The 20,139-nt window shown below is 39.7% G+C and overlaps 1 protein-coding gene across 10 annotated transcripts in view; it reads right to left on the reverse strand.

Moving 5' to 3' along the window:
• ANKRD27 (ankyrin repeat domain 27 (VPS9 domain)) overlaps positions 1–20,133 on the reverse strand; it is a 50,488-nt gene extending 30,355 nt beyond the window's left edge. For 6 of the 10 annotated variants that reach the window (XR_775489.1, XM_010585096.1, XM_010585099.1 and 3 more), the window contains exons 1-12: positions 16,735–16,813; positions 8,903–9,040; positions 7,618–7,728; positions 6,428–6,584; positions 4,749–4,903; positions 4,375–4,434; positions 4,231–4,284; positions 4,082–4,147; positions 3,930–4,006; positions 3,437–3,558; positions 2,416–2,494; positions 1,393–1,525 (exon numbers count right to left, since the gene is read on the reverse strand). Coding sequence is in view for 9 of the 10 variants with exons in the window: in XM_010585096.1 (XP_010583398.1) it covers positions 1,393–1,525; positions 2,416–2,494; positions 3,437–3,558; positions 3,930–4,006; positions 4,082–4,147; positions 4,231–4,284; positions 4,375–4,434; positions 4,749–4,903; positions 6,428–6,584; positions 7,618–7,728; positions 8,903–9,040; positions 16,735–16,758 (1,176 nt within the window). In the remaining variant the exon portion in view is untranslated. Of the gene's footprint in view, positions 1–1,392; positions 1,526–2,415; positions 2,495–3,436; positions 3,559–3,929; positions 4,007–4,081; positions 4,148–4,230; positions 4,285–4,374; positions 4,435–4,748; positions 4,904–6,427; positions 6,585–7,617; positions 7,729–8,902; positions 9,041–16,624; positions 16,814–20,019 lie in introns of those variants that run through there. The other 4 variants (XM_010585095.1, XM_010585094.1, XM_010585093.1 and 1 more) reach the window with 4 other exon arrangements.
• Between the last annotated feature and the right edge of the window lie 6 nt (positions 20,134–20,139).

The following is a 20,139-nucleotide window of genomic DNA, read 5'->3' on the forward strand; positions in this document are numbered from 1 at the left end:
CTGCTATCCTTAGCTATATAAGGAGGGATAGGACCAGACATTTAATAGGAAACAGTCATTATTCTAGAAATTTAAGACCAGGTTTGGCTTTTTTTTTCCAGTTTGCTGGCATTGTTGTAGAAGACAATTCTACTTTGGTTCCAATTCTCCATCCAGACCACCAGCACTGCTTTTTGTGTATTGATTGTTAATGATAGCCAAGTGACTACAGGAAGCAAAATTGTTTGGCAGGTTGTTTTCCTTTTAAACTAACATTTTTATTTTTTTTTTTTAAACATAATTCAATACAGCATTACAGACAAGAAATATCACAGTCTCTTTACACAAAATCAAAGAGTGCTTTTTTTGGAGTGTACAAAACAAACTTATGCACGACAGGTTCATGGAAAGGTCCCAGAAAATAACAAAACCAGAAATAACAGAAAGCTAAAATGTTACTTTAAGTGCTGCTGCTTTAAGATTGTGCCCCAATTTGTCCCATCCCAAGCCCTGCACACTGAGCCATTATTCTGGCCCCTGCAATTAGATTCCAGTGCTTTGCAGTTGGGCAGACTGAGACACATTGAATTCACTCTGGTTCCAAGTTCGCTTCTTTTGATTTCCACATCAGATCAGGAAAACCTAATTTTGCAACAGCAGAAAGTTTTACAGGTGCAGTAAGACTGGACTCCTTTAGTAAATAAGCTACAAAGTTCTTAAATCATAGAAGTTTCTGAAATCACATCAATATCATCCTTGATTGGCCTGCAGGGATTTGACCTGATTGACAGAAGGTCTAGTTGCCCAGTAGGAAATAACTCATGCATCCACAAACTTCCTGCCCCTGCTAGGTTAGAGAACCCAAGAGCCAAATTTGACCTTCAAAAACGCAACCTTATCATAGTCCTGCATTCCCACTAAACTATTAGCTTGGTACAACACAGTAATCTGCACTGCAAACACACTGAATTTTTGGAGTACAAAGATTTACTGAATAATTCTAAGTTACACTGCAATCACCATTTTGCTAGCATAGCTAAGCTTTTTAAAATTAAAGAAAAATCTGTTTAAGCTATGCCTACTCTCAAGTACTGCATTGCTTTCACAACCATGATAGAGTACAAACAGGAGATATTAAACTTACTGAAGACTCAGCTGTTGAAAATAATGCTGTCATTTTTCCTCTGATCATGAGGAGATAGACTTGATATTTAACTACTTCCTCAAGGAGTATACAATGAGCAACAAGGACTTCATTGTAATCATTTTAGCTTTGCTTCAGGTATAGTTACTTCAGCTCATTTCTTTAAGTGCAAAAAAGGAACTATTACATTAGCTGTTTGTATCCTCTGACTGGACTTAGTCCTACAAGCTTATCAAGTACACATTTGACAGACTTTAAGAGCAGCTTACTGTTGATCTGTCAGAGAGGTTGCCTTGTCGTATGTATTCTATTGCAGCCTCAATTGAGGTTAGACAGTATCCCAATTCATCCTTCACTGAACTGCAAAGCCTGAAGTTCTTTATGTAACTCAAGTTGGCCATCCTGAAATAAAAAGTTAAAGCCATGAATCACTAAAAATAAGAAGACTCTAGCATGACATATCTTAATACTGCAACTCATCTTAGGCAATCCAGGCAGGCAATAGGTGTGGGTTAAGAAAAAGCTTCTAGAAAGATTGTTAGGCTACCAATACTATGACTGTTCTGAGCTTTGTAGATGGATCAGAACTCTACTTACCTCTTAATTGTTCAATGAAATTCAATTAATTGGGTATAAATAAGGAATATGAAGGACAGGATAAGAACAGCAACAGGAGGCTGTTTCACACATTTCAAACATGTTAATGTTTCAAGCACCATAAGCACCAGTGTAAAGTGATAGCTACAAATTAAAGGAAAAATGCTCATCTCCAAGATATGGGATACGCCAACACTAAAATTCAGTTCAGATACAGGTAGAAGGTTTAGATATACTTTTTACTGATAGTGAAGAGAGATAAACACAATGGCACAGGTTAGCAACAAGCAATTAAGCATTCAAATCTAGTTACTCTATATGAAATGTATCAAACACCTAGAAGCTGCAAAAAGGTTTCACAGCTCCAAACACAGATGAGGAAGGACCAGTCTGTGAAGTCTGTACTGACATGCAGATCTGGTGTAGAGATGGCCTCCCATTACAACTTTTTTCTGGGCTGGGAATCAAAACACCAAAAGACACAGCATTTGAATTCCTGATAGGTCCTTAATTCAGTCACACCTGTAACATATCTTTGCTGTTTGTCCTACTAAAAATAGTCTTCTGCATTACATCAGCCCCTCTTACTGAAAGTGTAAGTTATTACTGCATGTTCAGAAACATTTGCCCCTACAGCAGCATTACATACAAGATGATTTGATGGAGCTCTGTACAGCCAAAATATAGTTACATACCAGTTTGGGACTTCTGTTTTTACAAGTAAATACAGCAAAACAGAGAGAAGATCATCTGCACACATGGTTTCCATGTTAACTAAAAAAAGAATTTACATCTGGTGTTAGTCATGTCATGGTTCAATCAAGAGCAATACCTATAAACAGAGTTCCAACTCCTGAGACTAAGGGCCAGCTCTACTAGTAGAGAACACATTGAGTAACACAGGCTGCCCTTCAAATGTTCTCAGTCACCCTCTAAATAGGCTGCCAGGAGCCAAACAACAAATACAGTTTGTACTGTACAAATTGCAATATTTGACTAGCATCCTCTCCTTCCTCCACAGAAAGGGCCAGAGCACTAACTCAAGATTTCTCAAATTCTTGAGGGCAAAAACTACCGTCAAAGTCGATATGCTTTCCTATAACTCAGGAGTCTTCCTGGAGAAAGGAAGAGATGAAGTAGGGAAAGCATAAGTTCACTGTACTACTCCATTTGCTTAGTGGAAGTATCTTCTCTCTCCAGGCTACATAAAATAATACCAGGTTAAGAAGTCCATGCTTTCCTATCACAGAATCATTTCTGTAATCCATGGTAGCACTTTGAATGCAGCATATAGAAGGTTTGTTCGTCCCCGACTAACACTGCACTTTGCAAAAGATGTATCTCTAGAGTATTGATTTCAAGATTATCAAGGCGCATGGACAAATAGACAAAAATGATCTAGCAGCAATCCTCAGTGTTTAAAATGGATCACCCTCAATTCTTCTGCATGAGAAGATGTTCTAGCACATGCAAGCTTCTCACATGCTCTAGCTAAAACATATATAAGCTAAGCAAGTACCCCACCTCACCCCATGAGAAATAATGCTGAAGTAGCTATCTTGCCTCCGTTTTGCTTTGTTTAGAGACCTGCAAGGCAGACCCCAGCCTAACTGTTTAATCCACAAGTGGTATATAAACTGCTGTGAATAGCAAAATGCTTTGTGTGTACTAGTTAAGAAAAATGTTTAAAATTAAGTTAATTCGCCAATTACTGACCTCTTTGGCTAGGAGATTGCATAATAATTTGTACCACTTTTCGTAGACAAAGTAGCTTCTGTTGAGGGGAAGTACATTTGTTCAACTGACCCAGTTCTCGCTTTGCACGTGGTATATTAAAACTATAAAATAATTTGAAAGAAATGGTTAGCATACAGAGTTCCTGTGCAGGATGTCCAAAACCCAAGCTTTAACTTATTCAGAACCAAGATGAAGAACAGTATTAAAATACTTCCAACTCTACTCCAAGTACACTTGCATTTCTGTACCCTGCAGATGGAGAGGGAAGCATAAGAACATAAAGGGAAAGGTGATAACAATCATTGCAAAAACTGCCCTAAAATGACACTTGCAAAGCTTTACTTTTCCATCTCAAAGGAATGAAGTATAAGAAGAACTTGCTATTGTCTGAAGGAAGACACTTTTTGGCTGGCCTGAGACCTATTTAAGACAGGATCTCAGTAACTCCTCAGAGTCCACAATCATCTCCCACCTGAACTCAGGCTTCACTCCAATGTCTTTTTGCTGCAGGTCTTGAAGGCTCCTTGTGATTTTGTTAAAAGCAGCATCCTAATCAACAGAAAGGCAACAGGTTAAGATGCATTAAATTAATGTAACTAATCTTTAGCAACCAATCAATCTTACCTCACTTGCCTCAATGGTCCCCACATATTTGAAGACTAGATCATAAATAGCATGGTGGATATACATCTGTAGAAAAAACAGTACTTTAGGCATGAAAGGGAGAGTTAAAAATAGCTTGCTAATTATTTTTCTTCATTTCAAATGCTTACTTCAACGGCTTGCTTAATCAGATTCATCTGCTCTTCTTGCTTTGCAAGCATCTTCTAGAAAAGTAAAGCCATACAAACAGCAAGAGAAAGTTAGATAATTTATTTCTTAAGTAACACTATGTATTTAGTGGAGTAAGTGCTTACCAAGTGCGAATCTCTCAAAAGATGCTGGAGACATTTGGTATAAAGTGCATTGACAGAATCCTGGGGGCAGGCAAAGACAAGAAAAAGCAATCAGATTCAGGTTAATCTGTCTTGAAGCAACAAAGCATAAATAAGCAAAGAAAGGAGGTCTTCCCTGCCTTAGAAGGGTGCACTTTGGTAAGATTTTTAGCTACAAAAATTGCCTTTACCCAAAAGTTAAGATGTGGTAATTCACAATTAAGAATTCTATGTTCTCCCTTCCCACCTTCCTCAACTCTAGACTACTCTGACACAGAAAAGCTCAATAAGACAAAGATATCCAAAGCAGTGAAGTAAATTACATTTAGTAAATTAAACATCAAGAAGATACTGACTATGTAGTGGCGGAGGCTCTTCCTTTCATGTTCTTTAAATGTTCTATAGAAAGATCCTATGTATTTATCAAATCTCTCGCAGTGCCTTCCCAAGAATTCTCTAACATCTTCAATATTTTTAAGAGAATAGGAGTTTGATGAAGCTGTAGATTGACCTAAAATGAAAGCCAAGAATTTACACATAGGCTTAATATGTACACATGGTAAAGCGCTTCCTATCCCTACATACACAGCCAACTCGTGTGCAATGAAACATTAATTCAGCTTACTATACCTTTAACAGAAGGTATTGCTTTTAACTAAAAGAATTTAATGCATCACATTTAGAGCAGGGTCTCTTGCCTTTTATGTCAAGTATTTATTTGGAATAGCTAAAACTGATTTCATATGCTTTTCTACCCTGGGGTAATTTATTGCCACATACACAACTCAATCTGAGTGCAAGTCAAGCTTGAAAGTAGAAGAAAAAACACATTACAGTATTCACTGAATGCCCATGCAGGAAGTCAGTGTCCTCTAAGTGAGTTGTAAAAATCCCATCTTGGATTTTTACATAACCTACGCTTTATTTAGACATGCTTTCTCTGAATGGGAGAGCAAAGTTGCTTCATGTAAACATTAAACCAAAACCACTTTTCTTCTGAATAAGACAATTGGATCCCTCACTTAAAATTCATATTGCTTTTCCAAAAATTTTTTTCTAAACAAGTCTCTCATCTGCAATCAAAGGCAGCAAACTAATAACAGGCTTAGATCTCATTCATTTCAAATTACTTCTGAAATTACAAATTACCTCACTTCTGAAAGACTGCTATACAACTACATTAAGTAATGGCCAAAAAAGGGAATGCCACAAGAATAATTTTTTTATATTTAGATTAATATTTATAGAATTTAAGCCTATATGTATGCCAGCTTTTTTTTTCCCCCAGAAAATCTTTCATACTTCCCTCACAGTACTATTTTCACACTACCCTAGTATTACTTCATTTTGTCATCATATGTTTCAAATAGATATTCTTATGTATTTAGGAAGACTAGAGGGTTTTGTTTCAGAAAAAGCATGTTTTAAGAAGCTTCTGTTCCTTTTAATTAGTAAATACAGATTGTTATACAAATTCACAAGGAAATCCTGTTACATTCACAGCTTTAACAGCAGCCTTGGAAATACTGTTCCAGCCTTAAAAGCAGTTTCAGTACTAAGACAAAAATTAAACGCATTCAACTTTGAGACAGACCACAACCAGAAGAGCTGCTGTATAACTATGCTATTCAACCTCTAACCACTGAAGTGATCACGAAAGAATTTATCTCTCCAGTTTTTTGTGCATCCACCTAGCATCTCAAGATACATTTCACATTTAAGACTAAATCCCTTTTTTAAGCAGTCAGCACTAAACTGAGCATTGCTAAAAAACATCATGCTGGATCAAGTATTCCACAAATAATTTTTAGTGCTGAGACTGAGGCATAGACCCTATGGAAATAAGTTTGCCTGGCAGCAACTTAATATTTCTCTCCAGCAGCATACCAACATCTGCCCCAGCAGGCCAATAAATGCCAAGTGCTTTCAACCAAGCCAACACTTTTCAGAATAAAGGAAATGTATTAAGCATATCAAACATACCAATTTGCTCACTGTGCAAAGAAGACCACCAAGTTAACATTTCAATACATACTTGAGCTTTCTGTTTTTTCCAATGGATGAGCTATGCACAATATACTAAAGCTTTCTTCTTTTTCATTGTAAAATGTTTCCTCAAAAAGAACAGGTACTGAGAGATGATAATTAAAACCAGTTCCTAAAATGATGATGTTTCCTTGTATGAAGATCTCCTGAAACAAAGCAAAAACCAGATCAAGTGTAAAACTCTGCCAGAGTAAAGTTACTCTTTGGCTTCTGCATTGCAGTTACATTTTCAGGGAAAGAAGAGAATCTTGCAAGACAAGAAAGCCCCAAATTCAAGAGAGTTCATATTCTTGTGCTGCATAGACCCTGAAACAAAGATTCCTTCTAGATGGCTAGCTAAACCTTGCTTATACCTACTTTATTTACAAGTCTACTACTAGAGGAGGTTTCAGACAATCTGCAAGGTCTAAGTGACTATTTGCAGTTTTAGAGCACTTAGAAGGGAAATTGAAAAACAACTTAGAACTGGGGCCTAAGTCCAGCTTCAGAAGAACACCACACATCTTGTCTACATTTCTCATGCTCAGCTTTATCTTCTCAAGCAACTCTAGTGAGGACCTCTGCAGTAGGAAGATCTAGACAATAGCCTGCAAACAGGTGCAAGATCTCAGACTGTACTGCAAAATTACAAGTGAAGAAAATGTGATCCTATGCAGTGTTAGCATTAGTTACCATGGCTCGCTGCTATATTAGTCAGTTTCTGCTCTACTTACTGAACTGAATTAATGCATCAGGCCTCAGATACAACTCAACACCACCCTAATTTTGTCTTAAGCCTCAGTGAGCTCCCATCTGCATACAATATAGGCAGGCTACTATTTGCCTGAAAGCTAGAGAGACAGTTCTTAAGTGACAAAGGCCCTTCTGCCACACAACAAAATTCTTAACAGCCACAAAACACAGATAAATTGACAAATTTGCTTTGCCAAAGTAGTACACTGAAATCAGAAGCAGTGTTACCATCTGAACAGGACAACTATACTTATGTACAGGCCAAAACCACAGCTTCTTCTAGAAAGCAGCATATCCCCGAGAACCTTGGCTTAGATGGGCAACATACTACTTTTGCCAATCAGCTCTAACTCCTAGCTACCTCTCCTGTAACCATTAGTTCACACTATCAGTTATCAACTGCAGCGAGTGTCCCCAAGCCACATTCATATATCAAAACAGAAATACCTTTCCATTTAAGGTTTGGAAATTTTCTTCCAGTGGCTTCAGAACATAAGATTCAAACTGGCAAGTAGAAAGACTGTTGCTTGAAAGGCTTCCTTTGCATGGAACTAACACCTGAAAAAGTTAAATCATGCTTTAGAGAGAAATGCCATGCATCGCCAGCTAAACACCAATAGCTTTCACCCTTTAGAGGCAAGCAATTGAATCTGGCTTATAAACATTTACTAGCAAATGTATAGCAACTATAGGTGCTTTTGTTTAAATAAATAAAAAGGAAAGGCCATCAATAGACACACAGTCCAGTGATTAACCTAGAAGTTTCATTTAGTGACTTATCTGAAAAAGGATGACATGTAACTGAAGCAAACAATACTAAGAGATAGAGATGAAATCTTAAGTTACTTAGCACCAGTCACCTGAATGACTTAATTAGGCAGCTAATAAAAGTGAAGTATATTTTCAAATTAAAATGAAAATCCATCAGAAAGAAGAAGAAAAGATCTAAGATAAGAAACATCTTGGGTCTGCTGCACACCAACAGACTGGCAGTTTGAGACAAATTCTTAATTAGAAAGCAACACGTTATGAATATAACAAACACTGTATACATGCTGGAAAGAAATAAATCTCATTGTCAAGGAAGAGAAGCATGAAACAAATGGTTCTTTCATTACTCAGCTTTCAGAAATCGTGTCAGAATACAGACAGAACTGGTGAACAGCATTTCAGCTGTTCACATCACCAGCTTAATACTCAATTGAAAGAACCCTGTCCAACTTAAAGCTTATTTTATAATCAGGTAACAATAACCTCCAAGTTCAATAGAGTCTCCACATACTTAATTTTGGATGAAGACTAATTGCAGACTACCCAGATTAGAAGTCTTAAGGACTGGATTTTTTATTCCAGCTCAGTTTAATTGCCTTATTTTGCTATGTAAAATGCTGTCAGAAATGACTGATTGTCTGTCCACCAGGGATTTCAAAAGGTCAATCCCATTGTAAGTTACAAGCAAGCAGGAGAATATGTAACTTTAGTTCAGAGCAAAGAAAATAAGCTTCCTGTAAAGTTTAGAAACACCACCAACTTTGACCTTTAACTACCATGCAGTATACCAAGAAGTCCGTATTAGTAAATAACAAACAACTTCAACTAAAAGTTGCTCTGCTTCACTTCCAAGTTTTGCAGGCTTGCACTAATCTTTACATGTGTCATAGCAGGCATCTGATTTAAATTCATATAGCTACTATTTAATAAGCAGCTTATAAATCTCCTTATTTATACTTACAATACCATGGAGTTCTGCAACTTTGCTGCATAGATCAGGACGCCGCTTCTGAATGGCCAAATAAAAGGGATTTTTCAAGATATCTTCATCATACATAGCCATATGGACTTCAGATATTCCAAGGAGATTTTCTGAAATACATATGGAGAATGGTTAATGTATCATACAAGGTATCTGTTAAAACACAATATTTGGGAATACCTAGGGGGCAGTTTGATTCCCCTTGTCTAAAAGGAAAAAAGCAATTTCAGGTCTTGATGTAAGCAGTCAATGGCATGCCTAACTAATAAGAAGGTAACTATAGTTACTCAGAAGTTATTCAGAAAGGTTTTCCATGAATAGTGCCATCATGCAGCACATACAGGACAACCAGGTGATCTGGCTCAGTCAGCATGGGTTTATGAAAGGCAGGTCCTGCTTGACTAACCTGATCTCCTTCTATGACAAGGTGACCCACTTAGTGGATGAGGGACAGGCTGTGGATCTTGACTACCTGCACTTTACTAAGCCTTTGACACAGTTTCCCACAGCATTCTCCTCAAACTGGCTGCTTATGGCTTGGACAGGTGTACTCTTTGCTGGGTAAAAAACTGGCTGGATGGCTGGGCCTAAAGAGTGGTGGTGAATGGAGTTAAATCCAGTTGGTGGCCAGTCACAAGTGGTGTTCCCCAGGGCTCAGTACTGGGGCCAGTTCTGTTTAATATCTTTATCTATGATTTGGACAAGGGGATTGAGTGCACCCTCAGCAAGTTTGCAGACAACACCAAGTTGGGAGGCAGGGTCGATCTGCTTGAGGGTAGGAAGGCTCTACAGAGGGATCGGGACAGGCTGGATTCATGGGCCAAGGCCAGTTGTATGAGGTTCAACAAGGCCACGTGCAGCGCTACAGGTTTGGGGAAGGGTGGCTGGAAAGCTGCCCAGTGGAAAAGGACCTGGGCATGCTGGTCGACAGCCGGCTGAATATGAGCCAGCAGTGTGCCCAGGTGGCCAAGAAGGCATCCTGGCCCGTATCAGAAATAGCGCGGCCAGCAGGAGCAGGGAGGTGGCTGTTCCCCTGTACTCGGCACTGGTGAGGCCGCACCTCGAGTACTGTGTTCAGTTTTGGGCCCCTCACGACAAGAAAGACATTGAGGTGCTGGAGCGTGTCCAGAGAAGGGCAACCAAGCTGGTGAGGGGCCTGGAGCACAAGTCTTATGAGGAGCGGCTGAGGGAACTGGGGTTGTTTAGCCTGAAGAAAAGGAGGCTGAGGGGAGACCTTATCGCTCTCTACATCTACCTGAAAGGGGGGTTGTAGTGGGGGGGGGGGGGGGTGTCAGTCTCTTTTCCCCTTTAACAAGCAATAGGATAAGAGGAAACAGCCTCAAGTTGCACCAGGGGAGGTTTACATTGGGTATTAGGAAAAATTTCTTTACTGAAAGGGTTGTCAAGCACTGGAACAGGCTGCCCAGGGAAGTGGTTGAGTCACCATCCCTGGAAGTATTTAAAAGACATGTAGACGTGGCACTTGGGGATACAGTTTAGTGGTGGACTTGGCAGTGCTAGGTTAACAGTTGGACTTGATGATCTTAAAGGTCTTTTCCAACCTAAACAATTCCATGATTCCCAATTACATAGTTATCTTCATAATGCCTCCTTAGGCCTTCCAGGTATTGGAGTCTAACAATGCATGATATGTTCAGACAAAACTTCAGAGACAAGGAAGTTAAGATCTACATTATTACCACTTTGAAATACAAGCTAACTTGCACTGCTAAGATCTAAAACAAGCCAAGAGACACAAATTAACAGCTTCTTTACAGCAGATTCTACTGCATCACAGGACATTGATGCTTTTGCAGTACACTCATTTAAGTGCTAATACTCACCTGTGTAAGGACTACTGCCTGATACACATCAATGAGACACCCAGATAGTGTAACAGGAACCCTTGTGTAAGGCAATCCTCAACTTTCCAGGGAAAGTTATAAGAAACAGGTATATCAAGGAGATATGAATATCCATGTCATAATTAAAAAGCCACTGTGAAATGCATCATTTGTGGTCATCTCTACTACCATGGAAAAAGTCTCAATGATCTGAGGTCAGGCTGATGCATAACATTTGGCAAAACAGTGAGCAAAAAAGTGACTGGAGACAGAAAACCCAACCTGTAAGCACTGGAAAAAGGTATCACCAGGTGTGTCACAGGGAAAAGATGATCTCTAGAGGCACTAGACCCTCAACTGCTTGCTTCCTCAATTCTAACCCTCTATAAAAAAAAAACCAAACTATGACACATCCTAGACACAAGGATAGGAAAAACCCTCATAGGTCCCTTCTGGAATAACTTCAGAATTATTTTATTCAGAAGAATTGAGATCAACAGGCTTACAAGTGCTTAATTAACTAGTCTGTTCTATATCTTTTCCCCTCATCCAGCTTCCCTTAGGAATCAACAGAAGTTGCATGATTCCCTCATGCAATTTCAGCTACATGACCTAGGAAAGGGTGAGAACAGCAGCAGCACTTTAATTTGAGCAAGCCACCCTTACACAATCAGTATTCCCCCGTTTTCTTAAATGTAAAATTATACCTAGCACGTTATTTGCTTAGCATGAGCTTCATGCTTGTTCTGTAGCACTTTATAATACCTTACTAGCTAATGCTGTACTGGTACTAAAAAATGCCTTTCTCTGTAGATCATGGAAGAGACATGAAATGATTGTATGGTAGTTTAATAGAGTGGAAAAACATACACCCAACTCCCACTGATTTTTAGATAGCCTTTGAGTTTCAGCTATGCTGTTAACTGATCTATAGTCTGTTAACTGATCTACAGTCTGATCCCTCCTTATAATTAGGCACAAGGAGAGCTCCCTTGGAGAGCTAAACACAAACATGATCAGCTAAAGCTGCAAGCAATTTCCACTATAAAGTTCTCACCAGTTACAGCTAGGACAACCTCATCCTGAGCTACTGAAGTTTAGCAGTGGCAGATAACTGCCTCAAGCAGAGTTTTCCTTTGACATTCCAGATAAAATTGTTCATCTGCTTTCAAAACATACAATAAAACTAAGAGCTTCTATGAAAGAATACTAATTCAGCAGTCCCAAAACAGTGTTCTTTGGAGCACAGATACGAAGTTTGCTAACACAAAGGGGAAGAAAACATTTGTTCATTGACACCTTCAAAAGATTAGCCAAATTCAGTAATTACAAGACTTCAAACCTAGAAAAAGTACAGCTTTTCACAAGATCATCCTACCACAGTGCCTGGGTAAATGGGATGATCACCAGTAATTCCACAGCTGATGATTGCTATAAACATATCCTGGCAGGCAGCTGCAATGCAAGTTCAAGCTGTGGGCTGCCTCAGCCAGTGGTGAGGGAAGGAGAAAAGGCAACACAAGCCCAGTGCCAGGTCTACTACAGGAACACAGCTCTCTCATCACTGATCTGTAGAACATCAGGGCTAAGACAGACCTTAATAAGCAGGACTAGTTAGCTAAAAAAAACCAAACAAAAAAAAAACACAGAACACAAAACCACAACCCTGCCAGCTAAACAGCTCGCTAGGCCACAATTCCAAGTAAGATCTTAAATGACTGCAGCTTACAGTCCAAACATGAATCAGTGACAATTTAATTATATATACAAGTCAAGCACCAAGCAGGGCTGTATGAACACACATGTGCAACCTGCAAAACAGACTACCACAGCAAAACTTATTTTGGAGTCCTACATCCCTTTTGGGGTGCAGCACTTCATGCGAGATGAACTGACTGGAGGAGAATCTGAAGTGAGAAAGACAAGAAAGCCCTGGAAGCAGGATCCAAAACATGAAATGCAGTGATGTTGTTTATGCTGAAGAAACTGCATGAAACAGGTAAGAATTTTTTTCCCCAAGATGGATCAAGCTCTCAGTGAAGGGCATTTTTTCCACACCTATAGAAGAAATAGGCCTTAGCTGAAGAAAACAGACACAGATTACAGATCAGGAACACCCTTCAAAAAGAGAAGATGAATACATGCTTTAGATTGCTTAGCAAAGCTATCAAGCATCTCATGTTGTAAATCTTTAAGAATCCGTTAGACAAACCTCTACTAGAGGTGATAACGGACATAGTGAAGCTAGGAGGCTAGATTATATGGTCTCTCAAGGTACTTTCCAAATCAAGCTCTCATTTTAATGTGGTTTGCCCACTGAGGCATCTTCATGTGCCTTTTTATTTGGTGAATTCATGTTCAGTATGTGGTCAAGCAGAAGAAGAGACTGCTATGACCCTCCCCAAGACAGTGATAGAGAAGGTTTAGCATACCACGTACTGTATCAGGGAAAAGCACACATTGACACAAGGCAACCAAGCATGAGACTATAGAGACAAAACTGCAGTGCACAAGTGTTTCCAATTGCTATAGCTATATTGCCACCTTTTCAGCTTAAAAAAAAATAATCTTTAAGTCCAAAGAGTTCTTCCCATAATAGGAAGCGGGAGAGAACACCATATTCCACAAATCCTCCTCATCTAGAAACCTGTATCTCACCATCAAAGAAAAAAACTGATAAGCTTTGTCTAGAAAGGAATTAGAAACAACATTTCATTCCCTGGCAAAACAGGAGGAAGAGATTTATGGGAGGAGGGGAGCTCCCACAGAAAACCTGAGCTTATGAAGCCTGCTGTCTGTATGATTGATGTAGCTCTTAAATAATTGCCCACACCTGAAAAAACACACAAGCAACTACAGTACTTTAAGAATCATTTCAGTTGACAAATTATCACAGGAAAAGATTGAAATTCTAGTCTTCGGTTCCTGGTTCATGAGTTACACACCACAAATAACTAGTTTTAAAACACTTAGTGGCAGCCATGTAGATTCTTTTACTACAGAACTACTGACAGGGTTGAATCACACTTGAGAGCTCCAGCAAGAAGTGAAAAGAAACTGCATTCAAACATTGAATTCTAGCATTTTAGCTACTGTAATGCAACTAAGATGCCATAGACATGCTGTACCCCAATAAGGAAGCTGAAACTTCTAGTTCACGAGTGTTTGTAACCCACCTTGAGCAGAAGCAGATTGCTAACTTGGAACTGCTCACCACATTCATGTTCCCACACAGCAGGAAATAACCACCACTAGCCAATTAGTACTGTTTTGAGAATCACAATTCTAAATTTCCTTCCCTCTTCTTGCTCCCTTACCCCTGCATCTGCCCAGTGCTACATTAGTGGATAGCTATCGTATCTGATTAAAATGTGGGAATGAAAAAGAAAGGGTGGAATACTTATTAACTGAAACAGTTGAGTTACTATATTCACTTGGACCTCCTTCAACCTATCCACAGCATTCTTCAGAGAGACAGAAGTATGGATGTATAAGCCATCTACAAGTTAAGTAAAACAGAAAAACAAAGGACTTCATACTAAAATAGATTAAGTCTACAGAATCAAGAGAGTACATTAGTACATTAAAGCTTCCCCAAACTCTGGCTCAGGCACTTTTAAGATTAAATCAATTTCTTTCCACCCCAAAAGTTAAATGCATCTGAAAATACTGGCTAATGCATTGCTGTAATTCTAGGAACACATTAAAATACTCTGTTGAGAGTTTGTTGGCAGAACACAACATCCAGCTTCAACCTAATTTAACTTGGGGCAGGGAGGCAACATCAGGGGGGATACAGATTTATTCTTCTAGTTGCACCTTGGACAGCTTTAGATTTACTAACACTAAGAAAGCAGGAAATTTACAAAGCCTTATATACATTACCAGAACTGTTTAATGCTTAACAGAAAGCCCACTAAAAATTGTTATAAGCCATATTCACTATGAAGTTTATTAAATTCTATCATGCTGAGCTGTAAAGCAATACACAAGTATTAATGTTAAATAAAAGGTTTAAATGGAATCACTTAAGTGTGTGGCTTCATGCCTGTAAACACAGAAATAGCTCAAATTGCTGGAAGAACAGAAGCTAGCTGATCAGACAATCTAATAAGCATTACGTTACTGTTTAAAAAAAACATAATCATAACTTTAAAACAGCCAAATCCTTTCTAGATTAAGAGCACAGTGATAATTCTAATGATATAACTAATAGTAAAAGGGATAGCTAAAGTGAAAAACATACCATGGAATCTAAGCACATCACTGTTTTCTCCAAACCACTGGAAATTAAGTCTTACAACCTTTGGTACTGAAAACAATGAGTAGGATTTAACTGTGACAGTTTCATTTGTCATTGATGGTGTTTGCCTTTCGATATGGTCAAGTGAGGTATCTTTTACAGACCTATCAGGTTTCAGTTCCTTTTAAGAAGCATTTTGAAATTTAGACAAACAGCCATTAAAGTAGAAGATGTCATTGTATTTGCATTGTTACTCAGCAGTTACATCATGTCCATAAGCAAGTTATACAACTATTTACTCAATTCTTAGGCACATCATCTTCTGAATGTCCTGCTGTACCACTGTCAAAGACCTAACAAAACATACTACAGAGAAAGCGTCTTTCGTAACAGAATTAGGGATTCTGTATACAAACACTTCATATTGAATGAAGTATAAGATTCTGTGTTTTCACCCAGGCATTTTAATAATACTTTGGCAGAACAAAGACAGTAAAACAGCTACCAAAGTTGGTAAAAATTTTTAGCATAGTTCAGTAGCCTGAAATCTCTCCAGGAGAACAAGTTAAGATAATACACTGGAATGCTAACATCAATTGTATCAGTGTCCTCCCCACAGAAGTCCAGCCACAAAGAAGCAGAATGCCATGTTCTCCAAAATCTTCCAATACCAGGTCCATTAGCATGTAATGTTCAAGAAGCTTTAGGTTCACTGAATTTTACTTGTGCAGCAATACTGTGAAGTTTAACTCAACAGGACTCCAACAGTGGAATTTAACTAGTCTCAGTTCAAATAAAAATCTAGTTACCACTTCAGCCACTGTTTTACCTGCACTATTACTCCTCATTTACTCCACTTCTGGGCAAAGGTTAGAATCTAGACTTGAGCCCTCAAATCAGCATTCACCTCAAAATCAAAACAAGAGATCCTTCCTCTGTTTCTGAGCCCACAAGAAACCTTACTCCCCCTCCCCTAAGGGATGAACACCGAGCATCTTATGAAAAACAACTGAGACACATTCCAGCTCACCCTGCTCACCACAAGGGAGCAAACAAGGTAACAATCTATTCCTACCCCTTCTAGATTCAGCTTCTATTGATTTCTGTGAAACTGAAGTATGTCAGAATAACCCCTCTGAATTATCAGATTATAGAGCAATGAATTTGCATCAGTCAGCTCAAGGCTTCCTAGCAATCAGGGAAAAACTAAGTTTTATGATCCCAGAACATCAGTCTGACAGTGATGGAACAGGGTCTGGAAAGGAGGGGTCAGCCGCATTCCAGGAAGATGCTCGTTTCTCTCAGCATCTCCCCTTCAGGCACACATTTCTTCCAGTGAAGGGTTAAGAGCTGGGAAAGGATCTCATGATTTTGGTTTTGTCTCTACCCAATTACCCCCCAAGCCCTTTTTAGGCCTAACAGCTCTGGCTCTCCTTCTACTGCTCCCACCCTTCTCAGACAGGCCTCCCCCAAGAGACCCTACAGCACCTGCCAGCAACAGGCAGTACTGTGCAGATCAGTCTGTATCAGTTCCTCATGCAGCTCTTAAATTATGAACCCCACCTCATAAACTCTAAACTGAGCTCATTCTTAAAAAGTAGTAAGAAGGTTCACCTTTTGTATTTTAACAGGGTATTTGCACTGTAGTTTGACACAGACACATTCTTACTTGTCTCAGACTCGAGGACAAAGAACATATGGGCTCGACTCTCCACAATTAGCTATTTTTTTCCTCCAGAAAAGTACATTTCAATATGAGTGGCTCATCCTTCAACAGGCAAGCTTCCCACTTTCATCCAGGAACTTCTGGATGATCAACTTCTGTTGATTTTTGAGATAATCTTACTTGTCATTAGCCAAGTATTATGAACAAGCTGCATTATCCTCTTCACAGCAGAGGAGAGACTAGATTCCCAATTCTCAATTCTTGCAGGTTTAGAAATCCACCAGAGTAGATGCAAAGAATTTTCATTCCTTGGCTTACCACTATTAAAGCTGTATTAAATTCTCAGATGGGGAACTCTGAGCTATTCACAAGCAAGCCCTGGAACAGAGTGCAGAGAGTGCTGGTCAGTGAACCACATAAACAGTTACAAGGAACATTTAGAAGAAAAATATTAACAGAAAGTACAAAGTTCCCAAAACAGCTTCTCAAACAAGGATGCTTCCTCCAAATATTAGTGAGCTGTATTTAAGGCCACCTCCTCAGGTTTGCAGAGGTGTCAGCACAGGTACTTCTTTGGAAGGGGGAAGAAAATAAAGGAGTTGAAATACAAGTATAAACAGTGTTTTACTTAAGCCAATTATTTTGACTCTTTAGTTACTGAGGCAAAACAGTGGTGTAATTCCCCAGCCCGTGTATTGAGGGTGCAGTGGGCCTGAACACTTCACTGCTGAGATACGGGTCACAGAAGGTAACACCATTTCTTGACTACAGTTACAGACCACCATTGTTCACAGCAGACCTCATAAGGTTGATACCAACTCCAAGACTAGCAGCAAGTCTGTAAGGAAACCAAGTATGCAGGGTCAGACTCAGCACAGGCCACCCACAGAAATATAAGGGAACTGAAGCCAGCAACCCTGCATCCCATTTACCTTCATTCAGATTGTCCTTAGACCAGACAACTGGCCTGGAACTTAATCCATTTTCTGTGCATCTCAATCAGAAAATGAAATCCTTGCAGGCTAGCACTAAGCCTTACCTCATCACTGCAAGAAACTTAACATCAGACCATTACTGGAATGTCTAGTTATGAAAAACATTGCAAAATTACACTAGTTCCCTCCTTTAGGGAGCAGAGCAAGGGTAAGGAAGACTGGAACACAATTCAGCAGGTAAGTTCTTCTAAATAGCAAAATAAATTATTTTAACCACTGCTGCTGTTTTGATGCTATGTAATGCACCATACACCAGCCTGAGGTAATTAAGAGCTTCCTGACAGTAAACACCATGACACAGACATATCAGTCTAACATTCTTTCCATAATACAAATTAACATTCTTGCTACAGATCAAATCTGCAAGCCACTTTACCAGCAAGCAAATCACACAATAGTTATTGAAGGAAGTTGCATAGCGTTATCAGTTAATGGGGGGAGGGAGAGGGCTGATGTCATGTTTTATTTTCACAGTATCCCATTCTTATCTCACAGTGGCTTCAAGCTTTCCCCAGCCACAGCATTCCACAGGCTGAATTCAGTAAATGAGCTTACTCCAAAAGCAAGCCCAACAGGCAAGGCTTACCAACCGTTTAAACAAAACGGACTTGTATTTACCTAAAATTCTACTTCAAAGTCTATTAAAATGAGGATATATCATTTAACAAGTAGTGACGTTCAAGAAGCATCACAGAATACTTGGCAAACATTTTTAAGGGTACTGGAATAGGAAGAATATGTTCATTAACATCTGTTGCAAGAAAGCCTTTCCACAGAACCAGGAAATACATTTCTCCTACTACTCATTATGCTGCATCCTAATTCACTTCTAAGGATTTTTACACTCCATTCTAATAGTTTTCCCGGGACAATATTTTGTCCAGTCAGCATCTTGTTTGAAAGCAGTATCAAGATTTCAATTTTCAGAACATCGTGCCTGTCTGACAAACAACTGAATTTTAAGAGTTTCCACAATCTACCCGAATTGTATAATTGCTTGCAGCTGAACTTAATTTGGAACTAATCTAAATAACAGCCTCTTTCTTCCCACATGACACACCTGAAGATGTATTTAGGCATTATCTGATACAGATTATAACTGCTGCCACCTTCAGGTTTAAGCAGTCACATGTTCCTGAAACAATACCCCCTCACTCCCCTTTTCAGCTACTTTCAGAGAAGCAGTTTCGAGGTTCTGATGTGCCACAATGAACAGTAACTTTAGTGATACGTGGCAGACTTTAAACACAGCTGCTATACACACACACAAATAATGCATGATTTAGTTAGCAATAAGCTTAGCATTTAAGTCACACACAAGACTCCAGATTCAAACCCAGAGCTAATCCTTTTTCCACCTGACAATGATTAAGCAATTATAAGACTTCACTTATAATCAGGTCAAAATGATCCTGTGTTTCTTTACAGCTACAAGGAAACAGGCATTACTGATTCACTTCTAGGCTACCAACACACAAATCGGTAGCGAGCTACTCAGTTTACCCTGTAGTAACTTGGCAATCTACAGAAAAAAGACAGTTTCTTCCACAGGTGGCAACCTGCAGGAGAAGCTACATACAGCTTAGAATTACAGCCAAAATTGAGGCAGAACACCAAAAAAAAAAAGAACAGTCAGTAGAGTCCAAGCTACAAAGATCCAGAAGAAGGAACAGTCTAGAAAAGACTCTGCAGGCTGGGCTGAGCTCCAGGAAGCCAGCCTGCCTGGACTCTGCTCCTCATAGCACATTATCTTGCTCATAGCACACACTGCACTAAAGGGGTGGCATGATAAGGGAAAGGGTCATGCTCCCCCTTCTCACAGGAGTATGTCATCACATCTTTTTCAAGTTACTACAGCATCAGAAAACCACTCGGTTACTCACAAACATTGAGGCATACATAGCAGGGTATGTTACGACAAGCAAGTTCTCCAGAAGTCCACTTTGGCAAAGACACATCGTGTGCTAGAGAGAACATAGTTCAGTTTGCTCTGTAGCACTCAGCATTGTCAATTGTTCTTCTAGAAGGTTCGGACAAACATACAAACATGGCCCATCGTCCACCGCTAATCACTATATGGTACTTCAGCACATTCACAAGGGTAGCCTGTGAAGCATCATTTCTGCTCGTGAGGAACCGGTGTGTTTCCTGCACTTTCTGATGTAGAATTGCCCGCCTTGCGCTAACAGCAGACATCCCGGATGGCACACCCGCGCTTCCCACGGGCCGCCTTAAACCCCCCCGCGCAAAAGGCGAAGACAACACGCGTTCTATTCCCCTGCACCGCCCTGGAGGGCCTGCGACACCCGCTGCACCGTGCGGTCTGGTAGGAACCCGACAGCACCGACCTCACATAAACAGCCCACGTAGCTGGGGTTAAATGAAGTTCAGCAGCGCATTAAACGTTTCTGCCGCTTCACCGCGGTAAGGGAGCGGGACGGGAGGCAGGTGCCGGCGAGACCGCGGGC

The sequence above is a fragment of the Haliaeetus leucocephalus genome, unplaced genomic scaffold, assembly GCF_000737465.1.
Source record: "Haliaeetus leucocephalus isolate CR32 unplaced genomic scaffold, Haliaeetus_leucocephalus-4.0 Scaffold92, whole genome shotgun sequence".
In the NCBI taxonomy this organism is placed as follows: Eukaryota; Metazoa; Chordata; class Aves; order Accipitriformes; family Accipitridae; genus Haliaeetus; species Haliaeetus leucocephalus.